Raw genomic sequence first — 22,858 nt, forward strand, 5'->3', positions numbered from 1 at the left:
AAGAACGGGGAAGGCGATTTCACTGTATTTCTGGCCGGAACGGAAGCTATCAGAAAGAACGAGGAAATGTAAGGCGTTTAAGCGCTGATAACGGCTAGTTCTCCGAGGTCATATCCGTAATAAAATTAAAATATCGGTGGCATTTTCATTTCTAACTTTAGATATAAAGTAATTCAACTGCAAAGAAAGACTGTACGGAGATGTCCCACCGGCTACATCCGGTCTCTTACCCTCTCCGACCGGCAACTCCCGTAGCTCGGGTTAAATGCCCAACTCCTCACTAGCTCACTCCCGTTTATCTCTCTCTAAGTCCCATCTCATTAGCCGGAGGAACTCATCGCCGGTTTCCCTCTCGTCTCTCTGCTCTCGCCGGCGCTCCGCCCGCAGATCCGAAGCCTTTCGAGGCCTCCTACGGTTTCCCTTCTTCGATCCGCGCGTCGCCGAGGAGATCTTGAGCTCGTCCGTGGTGTTCGGCGGCGATAGGAGTGGTTCCGAGGGTCGCGGAAGCGTTGGCTGCCCGAGGGTCGGTGGAGGCGGGGTTTGTTTGGATCCTCCTCGCCGATTTCGGCAATGCCATGTGGAATCTCTGCTCTTTCTAGGGTTTTTCCGGTGTATTTGAGTGATGGGAGAGTGGCGGAGCTGCTGCAAACCCTAGGTTGAGCTGGAGTCGTGGATGGGAGCGATTTCTTGGGTTCATCTTGGCTGATTTGAGTGGTGGTTGGCAGCCGGAGCTGTCGATTGTCTTCTTGGAAGAGTTAATGATGGAAAAGTCTTGAGCTTTTCTTGTATTTTTGGGTTTTGGATTGAACGAAGCGGAGGAATTTGGTAGAACTTAGAAGTTTTTGGGATCAGGAAGTAGTAGTTTTGATGTCGGGACCGCCGAAAGTCCGGTCAATGAATGTGGCTGATCTTGAATCGAGGCCAGTGCTGGTGCCGGCCGGGAACAAAGCCAGGTCGGTGGCTACAGCACGAAAGCCAGCTTCAAAGCCGTTTAGGAAAGTTATGAGAACAGAGGTCACGGCAGCTGAGGGAAAGAGGGACTCGAAACAGAGTACAGATCTGTCTCCTTTATCTCTAAGTGCTCCTTCAGTGTTGGGGAGGCATGAGCTGCTGTTGCACTCGAACCTGTCGCTCAATGCTTCTTGCTCCTCCGATGCATCAACTGATTCTTCTTGCAGCAGAGCATCCACTGGGAGGAATGGTAGGACGAGCTTGACGACCCGGCGGAGGCCCAGCACTCCAAGGCCCGAGAAGATCACGGCAAAGGTGGAAAAAATCATGCTGGATGATTCCTCTGTAGGTCTGCAGGAGCTGTTACATGTAAAAAAGAAGTGTGCTTGGGTGACACCAAATATTGGTATGGTTTCTTTATTTACCAGCTCTTGTGATTTTTTTAGATTTTTGGCAGGCTATACATCCTGCTCAATCCAGTTGCTTCATTTCAGCATTCTATTCTAATCCTTGACTCAAAATATTTTCTCATGCATGCATATTCTTAATTCCATTTCTCATGATTAGTTTTCCATTGACTCATCTGTGGATTTGTTAGGTGAAGTCATTTGTCTTGCAATTTAGTCAACTTATATGCGTCTTTATTTTTATTTCTTATATCTTTTCTCTACTCAGTCATTACTGTTCCAGTATTAATACTTGGTATTAAAACTATATATAATTAAAACTATATATCAACATCCACTGATCTTCCCAGTCTTGAGATTTTTTGCAATTTCATGACACTTTCACATATTAGCTGTGTATCTCAGTCTTATCTAGATTGCTTCATTGTTTTAAATACCTGGCATGCTTAGCTGCGGGAATGTCTCCCACCTGCCTCTGAATTCTTGCTTATTCTGCTTGTGGTGCTTCATTGTTGCTCCTCATTTTAGTTGCCAACATAATGTGTCGTTGGTTACTTCACCAGCTAGCTTCTTTTTGTGCTAATTGACTTTTCTAGTTTCACCTTCTGCTAACATTGTTAGCCTATTTTCTTCACCTCTAAGTTTGCTTGGTTGGAAAACTGCTTGCAATTTTCGCTTGAAAAAAGCTTGGTTTAGGCTTTGATTTGAGGCTAAACAGACCAAGCTTGTACCAGCAATTTTGGCTCAAAATTTATTCTAAGCTGAGCCAAAAATAGACCCGGATCGAACAAGCTGGGCTCAATTACCTAGAAAATAAATAAATACATGGACAAGCATGGGCGCGCGCGCGCACGTGTGTGTATATACGAAGTTTAGACAATCCAATGGTCCATAATATTATGATCATTTCAAGTTTGAATGTTTATTTAATTTTTGAATCCATTAAATGTTAGTCTAGATCTGAACCAAGCTTGAATCAAGCATGAACGTAGATTTGTTCAATCTTGAATTGATTTCTAGCTCGATTTAGAACTTTCAAACTGATGTCTTTGGCTCAATTTGAAACTAAGCTCAAACCAAGCTTGAAATAGTGGTAAACAAATCAAGCTTGATCTCAACTTTCAGGCTCGAAACTAATTTCAAACCAAGCATTATCAAACCCAGGCTTAATGATGCTTGGCTTATGCTTGGCTTATTTACACGCCTACCTTCACTGCTTTATGTCCTTACAACCTTAGATTTTGCACTTGAGCTTCGTTGATGTTGTTCTTCAACATTGAAAACACTTGAAGTACACATAAAGTTTTTACTACTTATAAATAATGTCATTAAATGTAATTCTATTTGCAAATATTCATCTGCTACAACAGATCCAGCTTATGCTGCTTTCCATGATGAAGAATGGGGAGTTCCTGTCCATGATGATAGGTATGCAACCCCAACCTTCCCTCATTCTTTACTTTAAAGAACTCAAGGGTTCTTTATCCAACAAAAACTGCAAATTAACGTGGTTCTAGGGTGTCTGTTTATTCTGAACAATGTACAGGAAATTGTTTGAGCAGCTTGTACTATCAGGTGCATTGGCTGAACTTACATGGCCAGCAATTCTCAACAAACGACATATTTTCAGGTAAATCTTATTACCCACGGAACTTCATTGAAATATCAAATGCAAATATTAACATCACATGTTGCTTCTCTTTAGGGAAGTCTTCATGGATTTTGACCCCGTCTCAGTCTCCAAATTGAATGAGAAAAAAATTGTAGCAACAGGAAGCACTGCCAGCTCCCTTTTGTCAGAACCAAAGCTACGAGCTATCGTGGAGAATGCACGCCAAATACTCAAGGTCATTTCCTTTTTCTCTCATCATTTTGTTGTCCTCATTGTAGATAGCTTCAGTTAGGTGCTTCCATTTGTGTACCTGGGATTGTTTTTCAATAAGCCCCTCATTACATCCATGATAACTGTTTCTAAATGCAATATTGTTGGTTCTGGAGAGCTATCGCATCTTTGCCAGATGAATATGATATTTGAAGAGCTCCTGATTTCTTTATTTCCAGTCTGAGTTGTATTCCATTTATTGGGGAACCAATCAGTAAAACCACTGCTGAACTTTTTTCTTTAGATACGCCTGTCATTTCGACTTTGATATTACATTGATGCAGATCATAGATGAGTTTGGATCATTCGATAGATACTGCTGGAGCTTCTTGAACCACAAGCCCATCATCAGTAGATTCCGCTACCCACGTCAGGTTCCTGTCAAAACCCCTAAAGCTGATGTGATCAGCAAAGACTTGGTTCGAAGGGGATTTCGCAGCGTGGGGCCAACGGTCATCTACTCCTTCATGCAGGCTGCGGGGCTAACCAACGACCACCTCATCAGCTGCTTTCGATTCGAAGAGTGTATAGTTGCTGCATCATTAGGCAGGGATGAAGGGAATGAGATCAATGCTAAGGCCAAAGGTGAGGTGGAAAAGAAAATTACATGCTAGGAGATTGTACGCACAGATTTGGATTTGTCAATAGCCATGGATGCGCCGAGCAATTCAAACTGTTTTTTTGGAGATGAGTGGGGACATTTGTCTGTACACCACTGATACTGCTGGATTACCTTGGAAAAAAAAGAAGTGGCAGCCCTGTGTGTATAAAATATATTTTTGATATTTATGCATGTTGATTTGTAGATGTTATACCAGAGGCAGAGAGAGAATATGGGCACCACGTTGCAGTGCACCATGCCAATCACACGTCTCAATTTGTGTAGGCTCTATTCATCATGCACTTATCTTAGATTGCCACTTCGCTCATTTTGTCGTGATTTGCTTCAGTGTGCGCCGCTAATGTGGTGCACCCGGTGTAGGATATAATTTCTTCGGAAAAAGGTGTTCCGAAGGGGAGCCGACAGATCAGTCGGCTAGGATTTGCTGTTAATGTTGCATATCATGTTTTTTTACAGGGTCCCTTGGCTTTGGATTTCCCCAAAAACTGGTGGGCCTACAGATTGCCAAAATATTATGGCCACAAGTTTAGATGTTTCATGAGATGCGGATGACATGTATTGCATGCATATGGACAGGAACACCAGGGAACTCTAATTACAAAGGCAGTTGTATATATTTAATATCTCAATATTCCAGCACCAAAATCAGTTCATAATGTGAAAATCTTTGTTAAAATAAAAATTCCGTTGTTCTTGGCTTTGTAGTTAACAGCACTTAACTTACGGCCAGTTCTACTCTCTTTGATTTCCTGTTATACCGTTATGTAATATGCAAAATAATGTAAATGCACTAACCTACATTACTATTCAACTGATGGTAACTTAGTATTTGATTTCGTTGCCATTTTTCAAAAACTTGTGCGAAGACTTTTGGCAAGTAATGGATAATTTTGATTGTCTGTTTATTGAGATTGCCATCAAGCTATGCCGTGCATCTACTCTTGTATTAGGGGTTGAATTGATGTACAAAGATGCGTAACTTTTTTTTTTTTGGGAAAAAGGGAAAGTCTGGACCGTGCCGAGGCGTGGATTAAGGTGCTGTCGAAAGTGCATGTATGCCCTTTTTTTTGGTTTGTTATTTTATCGGGTCAAACTCACACATTGATTATTTGTTTGCAAGTTAGCCAAAGGGGTGATACAGATGGGACCGTCTTGGGACCGTCTTCCACCGCAAGTTACAGTGAGACATACGACAAGCTGCGGTCTGTTCCAAAGGAAAAATTATATCCTACAGTAGTTGTGCATGCTGATCATAGCAGTAGCTTACTGCTGTAGGCTCCATTTGATTCAACACACTGCTACCCGTGGTTGTGCATGACACCAATCATAGCAGCTCAATTTATCAAACACTTATCTTAATGTACCAGTACAAAAATGGAGAGGACTGTGATTAGCAGCGCAAAGCCACGTGGTGCAGGATACAATTTCTTATTCCAGTTCATGTGGCATATGTTTATTACCCAAAGACCGATCTAGGAGACTTTTAAGAGCGAAGACCACTACTAGATGGAAGATCCATGATGAATCCAATTGAAAACACACAAAGAGAGAGAGAGGGAGAGATAACATGCTGTTCTAATTAACAATAGAAAATATAATAATTTTTCAAATGCTCAATTTATCATATGCATGCCACCAATTATAGTAGCTCAATTTATCAAACGCCCGTCTCAATGTACTACTACAAAAATGGAGAGGGCTGTGATTAACAGCGTGCAAAGCCATGTGGTGTTTTTCATGATGCAGGATACAATTTCTCATTTCAGTCCTTGTGGCATATATTTATTTCCCAAAGGCCGATCTTGAAGACTTTTAAGAGTGAAGACCACTACTAGCTGGAAGATCTATAATGAATCCAATTGGAGGAGAGAGAGAGAGAGAGAGAGAGAGAGAGAGAGAGAGAGAGAGAGAGAGAGAGAGAGCTGGAAGATCTATAATGAATCCAATTGGAAACATAGAGAGAGAGAGAGAGAGAGGGGGGGGGGGGGGGGGGATAACATGCTGATCTAATTAACAATAGAAAATATAATAATTTATCAAATACTCAATTTATCAAATCCATGGCTATGCATGCCACCAATTATAGTAGCTCAATTTATCAAATGCTCGTCTCAATGTACCACTACAAAAATGGAGAGGGCTGTGATTAGCAGCGTGCAAAGCCATGTGGTGTTTTTCATGGTGCAGGATACAATTTCTCATTTCAGTCCTTATGGCATATGTTTATTTCCCAAAAGCCGATCTCGAAGACTTTTAAGAGTGAAGACCACTACTAGCTAGAAGATCTATAATGAATCCAATTGGAAACACACACAGAGACAGAGAAAGAGAGAGAGAGATAACATGCTGATCTAATTAACAATAGAAAATATAATAATTTATCAAATGCTCAATTTATCAAATCCATGGCTATGCATGCCACCAATTATAGTAGCTCAATTTATCAAATGCTCGTCTTAATGTACCACTACAAAAATGGAGAGGGCTGTGATTAGCAGCGTGCAAAGCCATGTGGTGTTTTTCATGGTGCAGGATACAATTTCTCATTTCAGTCCTTGTGGCATATGTTTATTTCCCAAAGGCCGATCTTGGAAACTTTTAAGAGTGAAGACCACTAATAGCTGCGGAAGATCTATGATGAATCCAATTGGAAACACATAAAGAGAGAGAGAGGGAGAGATAACATGATCTAATTAACAATAGAAGATATAATAATTTATCAAATGCTTAATTTATCAAATCCGTGGCTATGCATGCCGCTAATTATAGTAGCTCAATTTATCAAACGCTCATCTCAATGTACCACTATAAAAATGGAGAGGGCTGTGATTAGCAGCGTGCAAAGCCATGTGGTGCATTTCATGGTGTAGGATACAATTTCTCATTCCAGTCCTTGTGGCATATGTTTATTTCCCAAGGGCCGATCTAGGAGTCTTTTAAGAGTGAAGACTACTACTAGTTGGAAGATATGTGATAAAACCAATTAGAAACACAGAGAGAGAGAGAGAGAGAGAGAGAGAGAGAGAGAGAGAGAGAGAGAGAGAGAGAGAGAGAGAGATAACATGCTGATCTAATTAACAATAGAAAATATAATAATTTATCAAATGCTCAATTTATCAAATCCGTGACTATGCATGCCACCAATCATAGCAGCCTAATTTATCAAACACTCGTCTCAATGTACCACTACAAAAATGGAGAGGGTTGTGATTAGCAGCGTGCAAAGCCACGTAGTGCAGGATACAATTTCTCATTCCAGTCTATGTGGCACATGTTTATTCCCGAAGGCTGATCTAGGAAACTTTTAAGAGCGAAGACCACTACAAGCTGGAAGATCTGTGATGAATCCAATTGGAGAGAGAGAGAGAGAGAGAGAGAAAACATGCTGATCTAATTAACAATAGAAAATATAATAAAATAAAATGGTGACATAATTTGCTCCTCTTAAAGAAACATGACAGTCCTAACCATCAACACACTTATTATGATTAATAATAACCAATTGTCTTTATAAGTTGGTCATGCCTATCGATCCGGTTTCTATTACAAGTATACAGGCATGGAAATCTATACGGGCATGGAAAGCGTGCTTAATAACTGCAATCAGTCTGCTCTTTATGAACTGATAATACTATGATGGAAATGTCTATAATCTTAGATCAGGGATGCCACTACCAGACTATACAGAAGCAAATAAAACTGAAGTTGACAATAACGGCAAATAAAGAACATACATCAAAATTTAATCAAACTTGTTGATTCAAGAGTTTTGGACTGGTACTGCTGCAGCATTTTCACTAAAAAGCGGGTGTTTCACACCCTCAGAATTAGTTCTGTTGGCCTCCCCGGATGCTGAGTTCAAACCAATGCTTAGAAGGGTTTGAGCAGATTCCAATGCCTTTTCACCTCCAACCTCTACTGCTCTCTCACCATCCAAGTCTCCACCTACATCTTGTGTTTCTTTCGACGGTTTTTGATCTAATAACATATCAGATGTATTCAGTTGTTCACCAGTATCTGCCGTTGCAGCAGTAACAAGAGCAGCAGCTGGTGAATCGCTGCTATTTTTGGGGGTTGGCTGGTCATGGTTATGTTTACCCTCATAAGTTATAACAATAGCTTTTGCATCATCTGAAGACCTCTCAACATGCTTACGAACAGGACATCCATTATGCGTGCATCTATAGTAGCTTCTGAAAAAATATCACGGTAGGATCAGAAAACATATAAAAGATGACAGAAGCAGCAATTACGAAAGAGAGGCTAAAGCATCAACCTACATTAGTTTAAATGTCTATTAGCTTCTGCTACCTAACCAATTATTACATAGATTCATATATCACATATTTAAGCATCTCAAAATGATCTTGAAACATGATTAGTTGATTACCTCCATAAATATGTGGTGTAACCAACTATGACATTTAACACCAATAACATTAACAAAGCACATGGACATTTAGGCTGATGAATAAATTTAGAACAGTCTATAAAAAATAAGGATATAGGGTACTTTATACAAACTATTATAGGCTAACTGGTTCAGCATTCTTCCTTGTGCGTGGCGCAGGTATTTTACAGTTCCATGATCAAATATGAGATGTGATTATCTGATGTCCGAACATGGAGATAAGCTTAGTGGTGCCTGATAACTGTCATGTCACATTTTTATCAAGCAACTCATAAGCATGGTATGCAATTGAAAGTTTCTGTTCCATTAAAATTAGCATTGCATTCTTAATTGCTTCAAAAAACATCTTATAGTGCAGGTCCCTTCAAATGCATGTCGGATTAGACTCAACCTTAAAAATTTACCTCCAAGATTAGCAAGGGACATGGAGTTGGCACCTACACAAACTCGGCAAGATTAAATAAATTAAATTGCTCAAGCGGGTTGCTCTATTTATTGTGCTAATGCAACCTGGAAGGATCAGACCGTAAGAATTAACTTAAATTCCAGGAATAATTTTCAAATCTGATTTTTACTATTTAAAATAGCTAGATTAGCAAAAGAGAGCAATTGAACAGGTGAAAAGTGGAGAAAGTAAGAGGATATGAGAGAGAATAAAAGCTTTTAGATAAAAATCCACATAGAGAACAGAAGAAGACGAATCATAACACTTAACAGAGAAGAAAATTACTTCAATCTATTCAATTTTTTATGACCAAAACTGTTTTCACGCTGTTCCCTCTCCTCTTTTAATAGTGAAGGACATAATGAGACTTCCTGGACTCAAAGAGCTAAGCTGCCTTAAACTTTGTCCCCTAAGAAAGAAAAAAAGAGATAAGGAAACAAGATACTTTTGACATTCTAAAAATAGAAAAGTGACATCCATGGAACCAACATAAAATGACATTCCAAAACACAACTTCAAGGACTTCAAATCTTGACTAGCTGAACCTAGACATAAGGACTTTGTAGACACTAGTTCTACTCAAAACAGGATTCAAAATCCTCACTACAAAAAAAAGCCTCAAAATTGAGCATGAATATCATGAGAAACTAGAGAACACCTGACAATTCCTGAAAGATTTAAATACAACAATCCTTAACTCCTAAAACTCAATAAAACAGCAAAATTACTTGAAAATAAAAGCCATTTTTTTAATTAAAAAAAGAATAATTAGATCTAAACCTTGATTCAGATCCAACTCCATCAAGTGTAAACTTCAACAATAGACATAAGGAAATGTGTGGACAAGCATGACGCTAATGCAAGGATGACTCAGAAAACATCGTGTTGGTTGGATCTTGTTTCTTTCTCAACTTCTGAGAGAGGATTTATCTTCCATCACCTAAGCATGCTACATTTAGTTAAATGACATATATTTTAGGGCACACGTTCTTGTGTGTTCTTTATACATGTATTTCCTTCATGAGTTAAATAAGTCTATACGTGAATTATATACAGTTGATTGCTATTCTGTTTGTGAGAGGTTGATCTCCTATAGCTGTATGTATCTGGATTAATACCCCGATTGTACTTTCATTTACTTGCTCAAGTCAGATGGCATTAGAGCATAGGATCATGACATTTGTCCAAAATTTATTCCCTATCATATGAGAGATATCCTATACCAGTTTTCACTGTTAAGTAAATAACCATATGATCCTCCATGTGCTTGAATCATTAGTGACAAACTCATTCATCCTACCACTTGTAGGGTACAGTGTCTTTGCCATTGACCAACCAGCAAAAGGTCTTCAGATATAGCCCCTGAATGCAAAGCCAACCTCCTACAGATAAAATCTGGATTATGCTTCAGCTGGTGATAGTGCTGAGAACTTACCTAAATCAGGAGAGGGTACTGGAGCAGAATTGAGCATACGAGAAGGGAAGCAGAGTTCCTAAAGAGATTTAGGAAGTGGTTGGAATGCAGGTGCAGGACCAGAATTCCATTAGTTCCTCAAGGGGTGGAATTGAGTACATAAGCCAATAAAAGTATCTGCTTTGGTCATTTCTATTGCTACTGCACTAGTAGAGGAGATGATTGTGGCTGTTTCAATTTGTTAGTGCCTTCCATTTTCATTCTGTGTTAACTCTTGATGCTTCGTTCAAATTTGAGCAAGCATCATTGGTCCATCCAAAAGCCGCTTTTGGACCTAAATTTTATGTGTCTTTTCCTTTAGCTCTTGAAATTTTACTCCCAGTAGAAACTTTATCTAAGTTTTGGCGCAACGTTAAGTTTGCTCCACTCTGATCTAGAGGTCATGGTTTGAAACAAGAAAATAGTTTCTCTACATGGGGCAAGGCTGCATACACCTGACCCTCCCAGACCCTGCGATGGCAAGAGCCCCATGCACTCGGCCGCCCTTTAGCATATAGTACATAATCTTTTTGATTTTCTATGTGTCATTTGCATTTGCTTTTCCAAGTGTAGCACAGCAGATTTGTCTTTGTTGGGCAAAGTTTTACTTTAATTCTGCCAAAAGCCTCTTTCAAGTATGATCATTTTTTATGCAATAATCTGATTCACCAATTTGACATGGATGGTTCTGTTCGGTTTTAGCATCTTTCACACCAAATCTTTTGTTTGCTTCTTTGTTGTCTAACATATTTAGCTTCTCCATTTGCCAGGTTTGGTTATTTTTGGATACAAAACCCTTTATTCAGTCTTTGCTGGACCATGATCCCTTCTTCAAGCCTCCAACTATCTTGAGGCAACTCTTAGAAACTGATGATCTCTTAAACCTTGTTAGATTTGTCTGCAACGTCCTTACGCTCAATTTTGACATTCAAGGAAATCTCTAAATCTTTTTTTGTAGTCATTTTAGAGCTTGCCAAGAGTTTAACCCACAGCCACCGTGAGGTTTCTTATCTCTTGCTTCTTCTAGTTATTGAAATTTCCTAGTTCGTTTTAAATAATATTGACATAGAATAAGTAGAATGAATCATCCTAGTGAAACAGCTTCAAGCTGGATCTCCGTGGTTGGAATGGATTTTAACATTCAAGTGGTTCATGGTTCGAATATGTTTTCCACAATCTTAAAATAGAATCTTTCAAATTTTACCGCACCCAACCCAACTTGGTTCCCAACCTGCCTGGTTTGCCACTTTTCTAGAAAACTGGTTGGTTTAACCTAGTTTCCACTAGGCCAATGCAAATCAATTTCTATCAGAAAACCAGACAGGCCAGGGCTCTGGATCACCAGTTTTCCAGTCTGATTGGCCGGTTCAGTCCGGTTTTTATGACTATTGATATAGGAGCAAGCAAGTGGGCTCCAAGTTCTAACTAACCTGAACCCAACCTAGATGGCTTTTCATATCATAACATTATAAGCCCTCAACCTAACCAATTGACAATTTGCTCCAGATTGAGCATTGGATTGTCTGATCTGGTCTTCTATGGAAAACATTGTAAAATTACAACTTTGGATAAGGTAACCTAGGTCTAGTTTTACTGGATCTTCAGTTGACAAATCAATTCATTATTGAATTACCCTTAGGATGGTTGCAGATCTCTCATCTGCATGCACCATTTTTAGGTGGCCACCTTATAAGATGACATCTCATATATTTTCTAAATAATCCAAAATACTCCGTCCAGTGAGCTGTTGAGTTTCGACTGGTCATATATTGGGATATAAGGCATTTAAAAGACCGACCAATGATGGACAAATATGAGGGAGAAGCACTGTTGACTTTAGGACGCATTACAATAAAGGCAATCTCACATATTCAGTGTCAAGTCATAGACACAAGATGAAGGTTTCCACCATCCTTCGCACTCCTTGTATATTATCAAGTTGTCCATTATAAATCATCTCTTCATACTTGAATAGGTAAAGATTTTAAATTGTAGAGAGTTGATAAAAGACCAGGTAGAAGCTTAGGAGAATATTGGCTTGATCGGTGGTTGACATCATGGGGCCTTAGTGGGGTATGTCAATTATGGGACAGTGGTGTACTAGATGTTAATAAGCAGGACATGTTATTCTTGAAAGTTGCTTGTGCAAAAACCGTAGTGGATCATTATCACTATTGATTGTCACAACGATTCTGCTAGCCAGGAGTTAAGAAAAAAAGAGGAGTTTGCAAGAGAGAGTTAGAGGACTATAGCTCATAAACCAGTCATCATATTGTGACCGATTACCCCTTGAGAGGAGGTATTATTTATTCTGAGTTGGAAGAAACATGATTGGTGGTGTTGCTATAATAAATGATGAATTTACATGGAGTAATCTCATGGTGGACATCATATTGTGACCTACCTCTTGGACTCTCATCTTCTTGGATACTACTGAGCTTATTAATGCCTACTGTCAATTATCAAATCATAATGCAGAACACTGGCATGACCAAATTTTTCTCTAATGGTGTGAAGGGCTATGTTGTTCCAATACATTATTCCATGCTTGAACAGCTATCTTGTGTATCTTGCATCTCACCTGGAAAATATCTGGAAGTATATGGATGTGGTAAATCCCTCCAATGGATAATGATGGGAAGATTGTATGGTGTCATATAAATTCGGCAATGCTCAGGGAAAAAAGATCAATAAGGGGTTCACAAGAATGCATAGCTTGAAGAGCAGTTCTGAGATTGCCAAGATAGGGTTTATGATTTTGGTTAAGTTTTCATTCAAATTGTGACTGATATAAGACCTTGGTTCTTTTGAGCCTGGTTTAGTGATTGTCAGGTCATAAAAGTCCACATAGCCCCCTAAAGTCTGCAAGAAATTTTGTTATTAAAGTAACAAATTTTCTTAAGGCATGATATCATTCTTTATTTTCAAAGTAGAAGGTGTACTGGGGCTTGTGGTTTATTTTTGGACATGAAGATATGCCATGGGATTTAAAGGGGAGTAAAGTCTATCCTCTCACTTTCTCTCACAATGTTTGAGAAATCCTGATTCAATCAGTGTGGCTCCTTGGCTTACAATTTATGGACCAAAGGTGAAAACAGCTTCATTATTAAGTACTGCCTTCTTGATTAGACTTTCTCATGTGTAGATAAACCAAAAAGTGCTGTTTTGTGATTTCATGCGCATAAATTTGTGGCCAATAATGTAGGTCTTCCTACAACTGGCCTTTTAGGCTTCATACCAGGCTCAGTTCTTGTCTAACAAACCGACACTAATTCAAAAGGTCGACAGCAAGTTAAAAAAAGACCACAGTACTCCCTAATTATGAGAGAGAATTTCTTGATCCTTCAAGCCCACATCATACCATGGCACCACAATTGCTAGTTAAGGTCCTGGTTCTTTCTTTCATCTTGGCAATAGTCCAACTTTGAATTATATAGATGTCACCATTACAGCTCAACATGGTTTTGAAAAAGCTGCCTTAGCTGACTAAATGGTCCATCTAGGCAGGACTAACCAGTACCTGCCTTAACATGTGCCGTAAAGTTCATGTAGGATGAGGTTGATCTATAAATTAGTATGAGATGTTTCTCAGTTGATAGTTCCCATTAACTTTCTATGTTTTATCTAATAAGTTATCTTCATTGATTAGATGATAAATCTTTCTCAGCTTCTCCTTTTATTTATTATTCATTTTAAACATATTATTTTTGGTCCTCCTTGACCTCTGGGCACCCACCTAGGCACTTGCATAGCACCTATGCACTAGGTGGGCCCCTCGCTGCCTATCTGTCATCTACATCTAAAAAATTGCAACTAGCCATCAGGATAAGTCGGAATGGCAACTTAGAGATTGACTAATGGATTTTATGTTGGATATAGTGAGAAAATATCTCCATTGCAACTTTTTCCCTTTCATTTTCTTTATCTTTTACTCCCTACTTTAATTTATTCCTCCTTACAATTCTTATCTAACATAATACTAAAATTAGGCCTGCATTAGTGGCACCTAAAATCTTCTATTTGCATTTCTACCATTTCCTGAAAAATAATTCCCCTACTCCTCTACTTATGATTCATCTGAAGTTGTTTAGGTGCATGTGGTTATATAGCTGCAGGAATTGAAGGGTACAATAAGATCTCTGTACCACAAAATCCTTATTTTTTCAGTTGTAGAAATGCAAAAATAGGTAACCTGGATTTGATGGATATCACTTACAATCATGCAATGAACCCAGTATCATTATTAAATGATATCAGAGGAAGAGGTTAGATAACTATATGGAGAAAAAAAAATGAAATAGCAGTTGCAAAGTAGAATTTCCAGGACATATTGGCTGTCTTTTAAAGAGTCAAATGTCCTGATATGCGGAGAGTGAAATCTACGTGGTGTCCGCATGGTGAATAACTGTAAAGGAGGGAGAAGTAATTAAACATAAGGTACTCTTAAGAGCTCAAGCAAAGCAACTTACAAGGTGGTCGACTCAGGTTGAAAATTTCTAGAGGGTTAACAACCGAAAGTTGCTAGTTGCTGACAATAACATGGCGGAAACATCACGAGTCACAAGAATAGACATAGGGGAGATTTTGTTCATTTCACTTTCAAGTTATAAAGCCAGCTTCATGGATTAATTTGAGCAAATCCAACCTCACCTCTTTTGCAATCTGATGGCAATGTTTTTCCTAGTTTTATAGTTGAAGATTGAGGGTATTTTTGATAGTTCATATTTTTGTAAGGAGATAATAACTCAGAAGGCTGTCATAATTTGGGTGGCATGATATTGACCCAAGAGATAATGAGTGTCATGCACATCATGTTGTCCAGAAACATAATATTAAAGTCAACTATCCAGGTTACCATGAGAATCTGCATGGCAGCTTTCAGAATACCATACAGAGGGGCATATCAAAGTGTTTGTTGACATTTACCAGCTGCCACATATCTCAAGGACTAAATAAAGATCTCTGATGTAATGATAGGCTGGATAACTTTTCTTCATGGCCACAAGAAGTGGCATAAAAAGAATCTGAGCATGCTACTACAATCTGTACAATCAAGAAATGCAAGTTGTCATGGAGTTTCAAATCTCCCTGGCATCTTACATTGTCCATCCATCCCAAATGTTTGACACCAAGATACGTTGTGCCGGCCCAAACCGGGGGGTACGGGGCATACCAGACCATACCAGTTCAGTACAGATACCCGGTATGGGTGGTGTACCGATACTTGGTATGCCAAAAAAACTTCGTACTATACCATATCGATATTGTGCTAGTGTGGCACCGGTATGAAGTCCGGTACCAAGACAACGAACCTTGTTTGACACAGTAGAGAACGTACATTTGAAGTTTCCAGGTTACACTGCGAAGGTGAGCCATGAGGAGTGTTATTCGAAGGTTGATCATCATAAGACTTATGATATGCCAGAGATCTTTTATCTCCAATAATGATGGAAATTGTAGGATTTTGTCAGCTATGGAGGTGATGTAAGGGGTAGAATTAGTGCCATCCTAATTCCATGTTCCTGTAGATAAGATTATGGTGAGAAGTAGGGATATTCATCACTGGTCTCACTACATAATCTGAGACCTGGATTAACTGATGAGTATGCGGTTCTTTTGGCATTGAACATCATCAGTTCTCAGGACCAGCAGCTGAGATGGGTGCAAGTCATTTGGGGTTTTATGAATGACAGAAGCACCCGCAGTTGTGCTTTTTAAGTAATGCTTGATAACTAAATCTAAGTTGTTGATATAAGAAACAAAGGGACACCACAAATTGAACCCTGTCTGCATCCACATTTGAAATGGTTAATGATATATTGTGGATGGCTTTTCAACTGTCCTTGAGTTTGTCTGTAAAGTATTATTCTCTGTATCCTGAGAACCTAAAAAATTCAAATGAATGTTGATAGATGGTGATATAGTCAAAACAGGGCAGTGGCTAAAATGATGTGCAGCTGTTTTCCATGTTTACTGGTGAAGGGACCAGAAAATTATTTTGCGATAAGACGAGGGTCAACTCTAGGGAACTCCAGTTGATCCTAGAGGAGATGAAAGGCTTATAAGCAATAGAAGAAACTGATTTCAAGAAGAGCATGCATATTATTTAGGTTTAAATGCACCTATTCTTGCATAAAGTTCAGTACAAGCTGCCTAGTATAGCAATATTTACAATGAAAACTTAACGATACCTATCAAAACAATATAGATGCACAGGGAAGAATTGTGAAGGCTGCCTCAGCTTTTGTTTAGGAAAAGTTGTAAGACTATAGAGGGTGATCAAGAGTAAAACAACTATAAAGAATTTTGTAGCTACCAAGATAAGCTGAATGGGCCAAGCCTCAAGAGATTAGGATGATAGTGAGTACCTAGATGCTAACAAGAGGCTGCACAGTTCAAATAATTATGAATTCTAGGCAAGATATGTATGGAGAACCATACTACTGAGAAAAATGGTCAACTAGTAAAAGGTTGAGAGCTTTTTTATTAGGTATTTTCAAAACTTTACTATTTAAACAGTTAAATACAAATAGGTTATAAATATTTTCTCACATTATATATACCTTTTGCTTTTCTTTTCTTTTAAAAAAAACATGATTTATGATTATTTCATATTAATGTTGTAATTAAAAAAGTTTAACATATAAATCCATATGATTTAAAGAAAAATTTTGCAAAATAAAAAAATTTCTCAATAATTATGCATAGTATTCTCACATTGTCTATTTTTTAATGAACTAGTGCCTAGTTGGATGGGTCGACCTCTGCTCTGGGCTTAATGACTATGCCTATACCACCTTATGCATATCATATGTCAATGGTGCAACACAAGCATACAATAAAATAGTTGAGCATGGGGCGTCATACTTTACCAAATCGAATAGTATGGGCATACCAATATAGTGATAAAATTGCACCAGTATAGGGCCCAGTACTGAAACGACGTACCTTAGTTATGAGCATAATATATGATAAATTCATGAATTTTCATTCTGAAATGCTCATTGCAGTAGTGTAGTGGTTGAATCAACTGAGTAGTCAAAATTATTATACTTTCTTCTCGGGACCCAAGTTTTATTTTATATTATACATAGGTAAAGCCGTGTGCAATGAAAAATGCAAGCACGGTTTGGGGAGGAATTTTTTTCCTCTATTCCAACAAAGAAAAGTTATCTACTCCATAACAAAATCTAATCATTTCACTTATAGGAAGCAACTAATTTTAGTAACATACTCTGACATGTTAGACAGTGGTGCCTTCATGCACCATAATAAAAGAACATATTTAATAATGGAAAATGCATCTTGAAATAGTTTAGAATAGTTATTTGAACGGAAGAAAGAATGTCATAGGTAAACAAAAGCTTTAGATGCCATTCAACATCACTTTCAACTTTTTATTTTTAAAAATAGAAAGAAAGAATAGTTTAGAATAGTTATTTGAACGGAAGAAAGAATGTCATAGGTAAACAAAAGCTTTAGATGCCATTCAACATCACTTTCATTTTTTTTAAAAAAAATAGAAAACATTATTTTATTTTATTTTATTTTTTAAATTTTAAAAAATAGACATATTTGATATAGTTAATTATTTTTAAAAATATAAACATGATGATGGTGACAAAGACAGTGAAAGTGGTGGCAGAGATAGTGAAGGGTATTATGGTGGTGGTGGCGACAGTAGTGGTAGTGACGGTGGGGACACCAATAATGTAGTGGTGACGGTGGGGACACCAATAATGTAGTGGTGACGGCGATTATGGTGGTAGTGATGGTGGTGGGGTGGCAGAGGCCATAGCGGCGGAGATAGTAACATGGAGGTGATGGGGTGGTAACAACGACAATTATAGCGGTGGCGATGATAATAGTAGCAATGGAGATAGCGGCAAGAGCGATGGTGATGGTGGAAACGTTGGTGGCAGTGATGGCAATAATGGTGATGGAGATGATGGCAGCGGTGATGTTAGTGATGGTGGTGGCAAAGATGACACCAGCAGCGGTGGTAGTTATGGAGACGATGGCGGAGGTGGTGTTGGTGGTGGTGATAAAAAACATAGTTCATATATTTGAAAATAGTGAAAGCAAGAATTTCTTACTTTCATTTTTCCTAAAAATAATGAAAATGGCTTTTGAAAAATAGAAAATAAAAACAATAGTACCAAACATGTTTTTTTTGCCTCGATGTCCATTTTTTTTTAAAAGAGTAAAAGCAATGCCAAACAGACCCTTAACTTCATAAGAATTAAAAATAAGCTTTCCTTGTAGTATCTATGGTCCCAATAATATTGTATATTTGAGTAGGCTTAGGTTATTAAGGAGTACAGGCGAGATCTCCATGAAATAACAATCCAGGCTGATATAAATGCAAGATACAGATAACCATAAAAGGTATACAGAGAAAAGAAATACCTGGGATTGGGATTTCCCTTGACAATTTTCTGTCCATACTTACGCCACCTATAGCCATCACTTCCATGCCCCACATCACATGCAGTCTGCACAACAATTTTGGGTTCCCTCACCGTTCTAAGTACTGGTGTTGAAAAATTCATAGTGCTTTCACTGAGCCTGCCACCAATGAAAAGAAAAGCTTCCGTAAAATTTGTTGCAAAAGAGTATAAGAAACAAACTCCAAGAAATCTTAACTACTTGCCTGCGCTTTGGATCCGGTTCCTCACCAATACCTTCTTCAGTCTTAATCCCAGCATCGCCTTCACAATCACTTGAACAGTAGAGCTGTTGTGCAGGGGTCTCATTGCCAGAAATCTGTTCTGGTTTACATGTTGAAGGTTCAGATTCATTAAGTTCACTGCTTGGAAGCTCTAAGCTTTCATTCTCTCCAGTAGTTCCACCAGACTGAGCTCCTCTCTCTTTTGAGTATCTAGGCTTTTGAGGAGGGTCATGGTTGTGTTGGCCTCTGTAAATAATTTCAACAATCCGACCATCAGGACAATGCTCGACCTTCTTCTTAGCTAAACAATTGGTATTTGTGCATTTGTAGTAGCTTCGAAAACTGTCACTACTTTTCACCTGCTTCTGACCATATTTCCGCCAGTTGTACCCATCACTGGTAGTTGTCTTTACAACAACATGAGCAGATTGAGGTTTCTGGACAGAAGGCAGTTGCTCTGTCTCTGGTGTACAGACACTATCCTCAGGGACTGCTGAAGGCCTCTGTTGCAATGGCACAGGGCTAATTGTAGACAACATAGGCTGGGAAACTGAAGTTGACGCTAATTCTGATGAAGAAGAAGGATATGCTGCTTGCAGCTGCATCTGTGCTTGAGCTGTCACAGTCGCCAGGGCTGCTTGATGGGTCATTGCAAATTGCCCCTAAGTTTCAAAAGAAAGAAGTGACTGGTGTAAATAACAGATAGCTATACACGTCATCTTAATTTAGGTAAAATAAGGGGTACCAAACCACAATATAATGAACTTCTCTTCGCAAAACATTGTAGCTATGCCAGTTGTCTTTTGTGCTAATTAGAATGGTCGAATACTTCATATAAAACAAATGCCAAATTTGTAAAATACAAAGACCCACAGATCATGTGGAGTATAAACAGGAAGATGAAATCCACAATGATAGTTATCAATGTAACAGGCCCAAGCGATTTCTAGGGCATAGAAGAAAAACTAAGCAAACGATCTATCAATTAGACGATAGACCTGGCTACATGTTTCCATTTTTGCAACTGAACGACCAATTGCCCCTTCAGGTACATACACAGGTTATTATCCCACCGATAGTTCCCTTGGTCCGGCGCAGCATTTTTCAGTAGGTCATTATAAGATTGATTGCCAGTTCTATAATTTTTCTCAGATTCTGATTAATCATATGTAGATCTTTAAATCCAGTTCAAGATAGATGGGTTTGGCTGGCTTTAAAATTACAGTAATGCTAAAGGGCACCTTTGTACACTTGAAAAGTTATTCCGCTATGTGGCACAAGGGGATTGGTGTAACTTGCAGGAATTGGTGCACCGCATGGGAAGTGGTCGATCATTTAGTTGCCAAACCATAATTAGCGGGCCTGAGAAACTTTTTGCGTGTAATGGGTGCTCCAGAGCATTTTCCTTAAATTAAAGTGAAGTTTAAATATCTCACTAAGATATCCACAAGATACCTGTCATATATGGATGAGAGCGGTATGATGAGGGGATACCTGTGTGCAAATTCAGTTAGAATTGGAGTCTCTGATCAAATTCCATTTAAAAAATGTGATTTTCAGTCTCATCATAAGGAACTTGGAATTTTGGAAGTAATGGCCTCTTCGGTCCCCCTATTTCTCCCTTACTCCATCGAGTTTCCTTAGCTCAATTTCAAACAAAGAATTCAAGCTAATTTTCCCACCCAGTGGTCGAGTATGCAATGAATTCTAAGGAATTCCATTTCTGCAAACTAGTTTCCTCCAAGTGCAGATACATCAAAGCAGGTGACCTCTCCAAGACCACCTGACCTGACACAGCATTTACAACCTATATATCATATTATGCTTTTCTTGAGTGAAAATTAATTGCTAGACACCACGTAGCAGAATGGTTCAAACGCTCTTAGATCCCATTTAACAGTGAGAATCCTAACTTCTGAGCTAAAGAAATGAAAAAAAAAAAACTCTTTAAACCTAGAAATGGAACATAACATTAAGGAATAGTAGGGGTTAAAAAACAAAGATTATTACTGAAAGCTTCAGCAACAAAAGTGCCTGTAAAGAAAGCAGTTGCTATCTCATGGCAACCCCCCAATTCTACTAAAGAGCATAAAACCCAACTGAGAACTACCGGAGCAATTATCTCCGAAGAATTAGCAACACCCAAGGCGTATTTCGGAAACTAACAAAACTAACAAAGAAAGCTAAAACCACAAGCGAAACCATCGGATCAAAACTAAGGAAGGAAGGATTAGGGTCACCAACCGAGAATCGCGGCGACTCGAGCAGCGCGGCAGGGGCCAGGAAGCAAGGTACAGCAACCACCGGGAGCCGCAGGGCATCGACAGGCACGGCGATGATCGGCGTCGAGCGGGGGCTCCCCACCGGCGATGACATGGCCCCGGCGAGCAGCTGCGAGAACGACCGCCCGTCGGCGCCCACCGCCCCTGGATTCTCCCCAGCCGTGGAATCCGGCGCTTCCACGGACTCCGAGCCGGATTCCTTCGCGGCGGGAGTAGCATGAGGGCCAGGATCGGCCGGCGGGGAGCTCTTCGCCGCAGGAGGCGGCGACGGCGGGCTGCCGCCGGCCTCACCGGATTTCTCGCCCGCCGGGGCATCGGAGCTCGGCCGCTCGTCCACCATGGAAGCTTCAGGAAGCTTCGGTGGACTTCGAGCTTCCGGGAGGGCGAGAGAGAGAGAAACAGAGGAGAAGATGGGGGGAAGGAGTGGAGGACGAGGTCGAGAGAGGAGGGCAGGGGTTCTTTGGCTTTTGACTGGAATTGACCAGGGGGAAATTGACGGCGTCGTGTCGTCCGTTAATGGCGGACCGGGGACGGGTTCACCAGGAGACAGCGGGGCCAGTCTTTGTGGTGACGACGGAGACGGCCGTTTGCAGTTTCGAGTTTGACCCCAACATAGCATCCTTGCGGCGTGGGTGCTGCTTTGGAGCTTTGGGGGTTCGTTCTTTTTCTTTTTCCTTCTTGTTTGTTGTTTTGTTTTACTTTTCTTAGTGAGGGATGGAGCACTGTTTCTAACTTAGGGGAAGGGGGGTTGAAGAATGGTTGAGTAGGTGAACAAGTTGTATGTATAGATGCAACTAGGGAGGACATATTAATAGTTAAATGGGCTGAAAAAGGGTATATCAAATTGTGATGACATCTACATACAAAAAGTCATCTATGCTAATCTATGGACTTGTAATTAAAATTGATGAGGAAGGATTACCTAGAGATTATTATTTTTCTAAATTTGTTCCTTCTTATTAATGAAATGTTTGAGAGCATTATGGCTAGCTATGTAGAACTTCACTAATGAAATGCAAGTCTGAGTGAAATGTGATACCTAGTATGTAAGCATAGTCCGTTTGACTGGCGAGAGTATTTGGCCTAAAGGACTTGGCCCAACCAATTGATGCATGTGAGCGGCACATGTGAGGGGGAAAGAAGACTCCCGATGAGAGTCTTTTTCCTCTCGAATTCGTCGAATAGAATCTAACTCTGGGTTGGATTTCGATCGCAACCAAGCTCTATGTAGAGCTCCTCCCTCATCCCTCTTCCACCACATCGGAGAGCCCAAGTCCTCGATCAACACTATCACCAGAATTCCTTAATTTTTCTCCTCGAATGCTCACCACATCCGACGTCGTTGCCGCTGCCAACCGTAGCTGGAAGCTAGATAAGAATCCGACAACCTTTAATTGGCTTCTCTATCCTTCTTCCGTGGTCCTTGGAAGCCCTAATTTCGATCAGTGATCGCTGAATTTTCCGTCAAGAATGGGTGCTATATTTTCTCCTCTCTTTTTTTGAATTTTTCTAATTTCATTCCTTCTTTTCAGCTGGTGATGCCGACGGATCTTGTCACCAAGGCCTCTGCGCGATTCCTCATGATGCTTTGCAGCTATGGTCGGGGCTCCGACCATCGGAAAGCCTCGGTTACATAATGTAAGGAGTAGAGACCTCTGTTTTCGAATGGGTTTCCGCCATCGGCCGCCTGCTACCACCGACTACCAACCATCAGTTGGTCGGCCGTGGGTCCCT

At 39.7% G+C, this 22,858-nt stretch overlaps 2 protein-coding genes across 2 annotated transcripts; one reads left to right on the forward strand and one right to left on the reverse strand.

The window, feature by feature from the left end:
* Nucleotides 1–247: 247 nt before the first annotated feature.
* LOC103697341 (uncharacterized) lies at nt 248–4,052 on the forward strand. Its single transcript, XM_008779183.5, has 5 exons — nt 248–1,357; nt 2,729–2,786; nt 2,905–2,988; nt 3,064–3,205; nt 3,525–4,052. Exons 1-5 carry the CDS (start codon nt 868–870, stop codon nt 3,852–3,854), a joined length of 1,104 nt encoding a protein of 367 aa, XP_008777405.2. The 5' UTR covers nt 248–867; the 3' UTR covers nt 3,855–4,052.
* Nucleotides 4,053–7,326: 3,274 nt separating this feature from the next.
* LOC103698690 (putative WRKY transcription factor 4) lies at nt 7,327–21,733 on the reverse strand. Its single transcript, XM_008780732.5, has 4 exons — nt 21,087–21,733; nt 18,825–19,504; nt 18,581–18,739; nt 7,327–8,055 (listed from the first exon to the last, which is right to left on the reverse strand). The coding sequence occupies exons 1-4, from the start codon at nt 21,462–21,464 to the stop codon at nt 7,623–7,625; spliced, it is 1,650 nt and encodes a 549-aa protein (XP_008778954.1). The 5' UTR covers nt 21,465–21,733; the 3' UTR covers nt 7,327–7,622.
* Nucleotides 21,734–22,858: the final 1,125 nt, after the last annotated feature.

The sequence above is a fragment of the Phoenix dactylifera genome, chromosome 2 (assembly GCF_051530095.1).
Source record: "Phoenix dactylifera cultivar Ajwa chromosome 2, Ajwa_hap1_PhDact_Kaust_v1.1, whole genome shotgun sequence".
NCBI lineage: Eukaryota > Viridiplantae > Streptophyta > Magnoliopsida > Arecales > Arecaceae > Phoenix > Phoenix dactylifera.